Here is a 7,037-nt window from a genome sequence, read left to right as displayed (position 1 = left end):
CAATAACCCGGAAAACTTGATGTAAATTTAATAGCACATCACACATAAGTTCAAAAAATCTAAATTAATATAATATTTCATCAGAAATTTAAGAAAATAAGACTATTTGTAAAACATATTAAAACAAATCACCAATGACTCTTCTCAACTCTCATTTGACAATTTTTACCGATGCAACTACTTACCCACAATCTAAGAGAAAAGAGATAAGATCTACGATCTAAAGCAGATGTTTTCACATTTATCAAATTACTTGATTAAAATTTTGGTGAAAAGCCAAATGCATAAAGGAATAAGTATTTCAATATGAAATTTATTTGTTTTTTTAATAATTATTTTAGTATTTTTTAATAAATTTTAATTATAAATCAAGTTTATTTAAAAAATTGGTGTTTTTAAACATTTATATATTATATATCACATTTATTATGTTCCAACCGCTATTGCACCCGCTGGTCAACCTGTGGTAAACCTCCCGCAAACGCACCAATTTTCAACCGCTAAACCAGTCATTCAAAACGCTTAATAACGCTTGAAACCGCAATCGCCCGCTTCCGCAATCTCCCGCAACCGCAACCACAACGTTTAAACCAGTCAGGCCCTAATTCTTCTAGTCTAGATGTGTGTTCTACTATACCATGAATAGTAAAATACTTTTTTTGTATTGTAAACAAAGAACTTGACATATGCAGTAACTTCGGATGTGGTGTTTTCTATTTTCACGTACATTGAAACAAAACCGCCTCCATTGTCCTCGTTGTGAATTTTAATCTCCTATCCCCCTTTTCCTTAAAACAATTTCTCAAAAACCCTCACTTATTCTCACTACCTATTCTGTAATGAAAGGACGAAACTACCCTTCTAACAATTTTTAAGTTAAAATTGAACATCTAGTTGTACCATATATCCCCAGTTGTACCCAATTGCATCCAGTTGTACCCGCACCCAGTTGTACCCAGTTGTACCTAGTTGCACCCAGCATAGTGGGATTCGAACCCTGAGCGCGCGTGCGTGCGCATGGAGCTTGCAACCACTGAGCTACTGTGTTTTTCGTTGAACATTTACTGGTTTAATTATATTTAACTTAAAACAGCCGAAAACAACATTCATTAAGGGTAATATTGTCTTTTTACCATTGAGGGGTTTTGAGAAATTGTTTTGATGGATAGGAAGATATGAGATTTTAGTCCCGTTGTTCCCTTCCGGATATATAATCAATCTCCTAAATTTTTTTAATATATATTATTGCATAAGTAAGTAAGAAAGATTAATTGATGTTCTTTTCCTATGATGAAGATTGAACAATTTTGGAGCTAATGTGAATATAGTAAAATCATCGTCTATACGTGTTTCATGCATACATGTCTCATAATGTCATAAAACATAAATATTACTGATTGAGTACTAAGTATGTATAGTAGGCCTGCTAATGTAAAGGCTAGATTCTAGATACATACCCGACACACCCGCCTACCCTGAAACAACGAGATTGGTATTTTTCATTGTTAAGTTGTGTGAGATTCTCAATCTTGACAGAGTAGGAAGAAGGAGGATGTTCCGTTAAGCTGTTCACAATCGTAGAAGTTGGATTTGACCATGTTGTTTCGCCGAATGAGTACGCTGTTGCATGCGAAACTGAGTTGCCCTTCTTGAACCTTAGAGAAAGCATTAAGAATGTTTTGCTATATATAATAAACATAAAAACATAATTTAAATGTTCGAGAATTATGGAAACTGCAAAATTATGATTTTTGAAATTTAGTATTAATTTTAACATATCCTTGATTTTTGAAAAAATTTGTTACCAAATTTAAGAAAAAAGAATGAAATTGGCTGATATTATAACTAATATATTTTTCCCCAAAGCGAGTTCCCCACCAACTATCTATCTATTCAACAAATTTTTCTAAGTTGCATTCATCAAAATGTATAATCCAATTTAATTTAAATGTTCGAGAATTATGGAAACTGCAAGTTTATGATTTTTGAAATTTAGTAAGATAACTAATTAAGAAATAATATATTTTAAAAATATAAAAATTTAGTAAGTAACAACCTAGTATGTAAGGGTAGATAAGTATTATTTTAGTATATTTTAAATAGAACAAAGTTTAGTAATATATACTTCCAGTAATATAGTAAATTTATTCTTCCCGTAATATATATTTTAACTAGTTCAAAATATCATATATGTTATAATACTTGGTAACCAAGTTTGTTTGTTATTTAATAAATCTCATAATTATATGATATAATTTTATACAAATTAACACCATAATTATAGGACATGCAATCAAATAATTTGCGTTAAAAATCCAGCTTAAAATTTGGTATAATCTTATATAATATGAAGATTTATATTACAGTTTATATTTTTCGTTTCTTTCAAAAATAGAGAAATAATAAGAAACATTAAATTAATATATAATATCTTTTTTAATATTACAGTAATTTATAGCAGAATAATAAAAAGGAAAAAAAATTGGATGTTATAGTGGCTCGAACTTGAGACATCACAATATTTTTTATATTGAAAACCCCTTGAAAAGAAAAGACGAATATTTCATCTTAAATGTATAACTTAGTTTCTCAAAGTTATAGAAAACTGATGAGAATTTTTTTCCATGTAAAGATAAATTATTAAAAGAAAGTTATATGTAAACTGATGTATAATTTCTTCCATTTGTCTGGTCGAACGAATCATTAAAACTAAAACTCAAAAGTCAAAACAGAGATGGCTGTAAAAAGAAGAAACACATATAGCATTTTCTAGTTTTATATTGGACTAAAACAAATCAAAAGAAATTTAAGACTATATGGATTAAGAAAAAGAAGAGAAAACAACCTTCATACTTCATAACCAAAAACAAAATATGAAGTAATCGGATGTATATAGTATTATATTTATAAGGAATATTGTGTTATTTAAATTAGGTTTTGAGAATTAAATAGTTTGTTATTGTTTCCTAAAATTTCTGAAATAAAAAAATTTAGAAAATATTAAGTTGATTAAAGTTTCTGAAAAGAGAAAACAAATATATGCCGATATTCCCCGTTTTATTTTAAAAAATATTAATTATTATCGTATATCCAACTGTTTTAAAGTAGGAACCACATCTTTAATTGTATTAAATTGATTTGCCTAAATATCTCAAAATATAAAACCAAATCAAATTAGTTTACATATCTACAATTTAAATTTAATAGTCTGATTATTATGGTAACAACTTTAAGAGTTTTCCTAAAATACTGGGTAGTTATTATTCTTAATTTATTTAATTTTGTTTCCAAAAAATTAAAACTAAGATCCAAATCTAGTTATTACTCTTTTCTTATTAGTTATTATTATTAATTTATTTAATTTCGTTTTTACCCTCTTTTAAATAGATTAAATTTGTCATCATTCCAACGGCAGTCGTAATTCTTTACGAAACTAAAGTCATCCACAATGGGAGGTTTATATTTTTGGAGCTCTTAAATTTTTAATTACTATATTTTGTACTTTTAGTAGGATAAGAACTTTGGAAATCCTAATTAATTTTTTGCCCCTCCAATGGTGGGTTTTAGTCTCTTAATTTGAAAATTTTCTCAAACTTACAATAATCAAAAAAACTTCTCATCATGTTCTCAAGATTACATAATCAAAAACATCAAACACTTGTTCTGCCTTTAAAGACACAAATAACTCCAACGGATCATCGACCCACCGACAAACTCCATTTCCACCACAACGTCACTCTCACCGTCAGCACTCCTCAAAACATCTCCATGGTCATTGACAATGGCAGCGAACTCTCCTGGCTTCGCTGCAACCGTTCCTCTAACCCAAACCTCTCAAAGCTAATATTGCAGCAGGATGTGAAGATGTCTTATACCACCAATAGATTCCACCAATAGTTGCAACCAGCATTACAGAGCTTTTCTCTTCTTCCTGACGTCTCCGCAAAACATCGGCTGCCTTTGCAAGAATAGCATCAGCAATTCAGCATGACAAATTAACTTCCCACTGTTTAAACATTTCTGATGTGCTTGGCTAAATGATCAAAGTGTTAAGGAAACAAACATGAGAGTTCTTGGTCATTGATTACCTGGTACCCAAGCAGAGTACAAGATCAGCCATTTTGCAGTGTTTCTCTTGCAGGATCAATTTCTTTTGGAGGCAAAGCATCCTGCGAGTTGGGCAATAGAAAAGATTCGAATGAGGAGATTAGAAATCGAAAAACTCACCGGAATCAAAAAGCCGAGATGGGCAATATCGGAATTCAATCTCCTCCGAGTTCAATCGAGAGAGAGAGAGAAAGAGAGGAAGAGAAAGAAAAAAATCAATCGACCATCCTCCGACCCCAACATCTTCGCGACTTCGATCGAGAGAGAGACAGAGAGAGGGAGAGGAAGAAAAAAAAATCAATCGACCATCAAATTTTTTTTATCTCGGTTTGCCCAACCAATTTGTGACACGTAGCGTCTCTTATAAACAAATCGAGTCTACTATATAAGAGAACCTCTTATTCTTTTTCAATTTTCTGATTTATTTTTTTCCTTCTTTTCACTTAAAACCCCTCTTATAAACCCCTTAAAACCTCCGTTGGGAGGTTTTCTGATCATGCTTTTCTGATCATGCGCCTCCTGATCATGCGCCTCCTGGGTGTTGAAGTTATTGAGACAAGTTCTTCACGTCGATCATGTGGATCTCTTAGCTGGGATTTGATCTGTTTTCAGTATTGGTTTAGGCCTTCTCTGTGTTAGTATTTGATTTCATGTCATTGAGTCAATTTAGGTAGTTTAAGAGATGATTTCACTCCGAGTCGTGGTGTATTATCTATCTCGCTGTGGTTAAAAAATGCAATGGTTCTCGATTAAGTAGCGTTGGATCCGCCTAGTGTTGTGGTTAAAAAATGCAATGGTTCTCGATTAAGTAGCGTTGGATCCGCCTAGTGTTCTAGGGTTGTACTTGATCAACCATTTGCATTTGTTTTGTGGTCTAAATCTATTGAGGTGAATATAATGTGTTCTTGATTTGGTTAATGAAAGTTATTGTTGAGCCAAAAAAAAAAAAAAAAAACCTCCGTTGGGGAAGGTCTTAGTTTGTTAAAAGACTTTTCTTAATTTGTTAAAAGATTTTTCTTTTAATAGTAGAGATAGTCGAGACCTTAAATTTTGATCTGCCGACCAAAAAAAAAGAAAAATGATCCTAATCAAACTCAAGATTAAAAACATTTTTATTTTGTAATTTATGCGTTAATGCAAGCTAAAGTGGTCGCACAATTAGAGGCAAACCGTAACCTGGTCTAAGAGAGAGCATATGCGTCGGCGAATGACGATAACCGGGCGAAACCGTGATTTCGAACCGGGACAAAACCAACGACAAGACAATCTTGTACTCCATTGTCGTCAAATTCCGACCGATACACATCCTCCCTCCGAAACCAAACGGCATAAAACCCATCTTGTTCTTACAACCACCGTACAAATCGCCGTCGAATCTCTCCGGCTTAAACTCGTTAACGTCGTCTCCCCACAACTCTACGTCGTGGTGCATCGCCACCAAATCGATCCAAATGTTTGTTCCATTTCGAATCACTCGGCCGTTCACGTCAATGTCTGTCCTAGCTTGTCGTTGTGCGTTAGGCGCAGGCGGATATAGCCGGAGAACCTCGTTCATTACCCAACTCATCTGCATTATAATGCTCACAAGTTTTGTTTCGTTAATATTTATACAAAAATCAAGAGGTATGTGATTCAAATAATTTTTAATTATGAAGTGTTAATATTTAATTAAAGTATGACTAATGACACTTGTATCGCACAATATGCATTATGAGTACAGATATCAGATAACGTGGGTGCTTCACTTATTTTCCAGCGCAGTCGTTGACTAGTTTTGATCTAGAGAGGCGACGCGCCTCTATGCTTTGATCTACTACGTTTCGTATATTTTGACTTCTTTGTGACCATTAGACTTTGACCACAGTGGTCAGATGTATATTAATTAGGTTTATTATACTTAAGGTGTATATTAATTATGTAGTATCAGGCTACAATTATATCCACATTTACGTGCATTAGCTTTTTTTTTTTTTTTTCTTTTCCGTTTTCTAAGAAAATGTGAACATGCTAAATTGTATTTTGTGAACGCGTCCAAATATAATTTATGCATGCATATCATTCACCACGTGGATTGTTGTGTATTGTGTTTGGTAACGTACCTTTTTTAGTCCGCCAAGTTTGTTATATTCTATCTTGGAATCTCCGATGACTTGTCTAATCTCTTCCCTGATCGAGTCTTGCCACTCGGGATGAATCGCGAGAAGCATGAACGTCCACGTAAGTGCTAAAGCCGTCGTCTCGTGGCCAGCGAAGAAGAACGTCTTGCATTCGTCCACAAGCTCCTTTGCCGTAAAATTCCCTGTATGATCCGCTTTAATCAACATTCCGAGAAGATCGTGGCCTTGGTCGCCACCTTTGACTAAAGACCTCTTCCGTTCGTTTATGAACGACAAAAGGCGACCATCGATCTCTCGGCCTAGCTCCTTTGCTTTAACGTTTTGCTTGAAATTCAAAATGTTGCTGAACGGTACGCCTACGTAGCGATTTGAGTTGAAGAGAGCGAATTGCACAGCTCTTAGGTTTTTGAGGACTTGAACTCCATTTTCTCCCGTGACTCCGAAGCTTGTCTTAGCGATTATTTCACCAGCTGTTCCTATGATCTCGCTTTCCATGTCAAATTCGGGATTGCCCGAGTTTATTTGTATTGTCCATCGATCCAACATGTTGGAGATTGATTCCACCATCATGTTTGTCATTGCCTAATAATTAAGACGATCAATTAAAAGCAATGAGAAAATGAGAAATATTCTTTATCCATGACCCTTTGAATTGAATGAGTCTAATAACTTTATCAATAGTCTTTTTAACACTATAAGACCTTGAAATTTATTTGTCATGAAAAATGGTGGCTCATGCTTTTGAGGAAGGACTATAAAGTCTAAATTGTTGAAATAGATTAGTCACCCTATTAATTTTCTACAATATTTTGG

General features: G+C 33.5%; 1 protein-coding gene across 2 annotated transcripts; it reads right to left on the bottom strand.

The window, feature by feature from the left end:
* On the bottom strand, positions 4,176–6,852 carry LOC104727395 (cytokinin hydroxylase-like). 2 transcript variants are annotated; one of them, XM_019235674.1, is made up of 3 exons: positions 6,207–6,851; positions 5,448–5,674; positions 4,176–5,414 (listed from the first exon to the last, which is right to left on the bottom strand). In XM_019235674.1, the coding sequence occupies exons 1-3, from the start codon at positions 6,801–6,803 to the stop codon at positions 5,249–5,251; spliced, it is 990 nt and encodes a 329-aa protein (XP_019091219.1). In that variant the 5' UTR covers positions 6,804–6,851; the 3' UTR covers positions 4,176–5,248. The 2 variants fall into 2 exon arrangements, with proteins under 2 accessions (XP_019091219.1, XP_010444797.1); XM_010446495.2 differs by having other exon boundaries at positions 4,176–5,674; positions 6,207–6,852.

The sequence above is a fragment of the Camelina sativa genome, chromosome 2 (assembly GCF_000633955.1).
Source record: "Camelina sativa cultivar DH55 chromosome 2, Cs, whole genome shotgun sequence".
Classification (NCBI taxonomy): domain Eukaryota; kingdom Viridiplantae; phylum Streptophyta; class Magnoliopsida; order Brassicales; family Brassicaceae; genus Camelina; species Camelina sativa.
The sequence above is the reverse complement of the archived record's forward strand: the minus strand, read 5'-3'. Positions and strand labels throughout refer to the sequence as shown.

Bases quoted from the DNA above. Each gene is read 5' to 3' on its own strand.
- LOC104727395 (XM_010446495.2), bottom strand. From the start codon at position 6,803: ATGACAAACATGATGGTGGAATCAATCTCCAACATGTTGGATCGATGG. The intron at 5,675-6,206 runs GTACGTTACCAA...ATTATAATGCAG, and splicing joins AACTTGGCGGACTAAAAAAG to ATGAGTTGGGTAATGAACGA.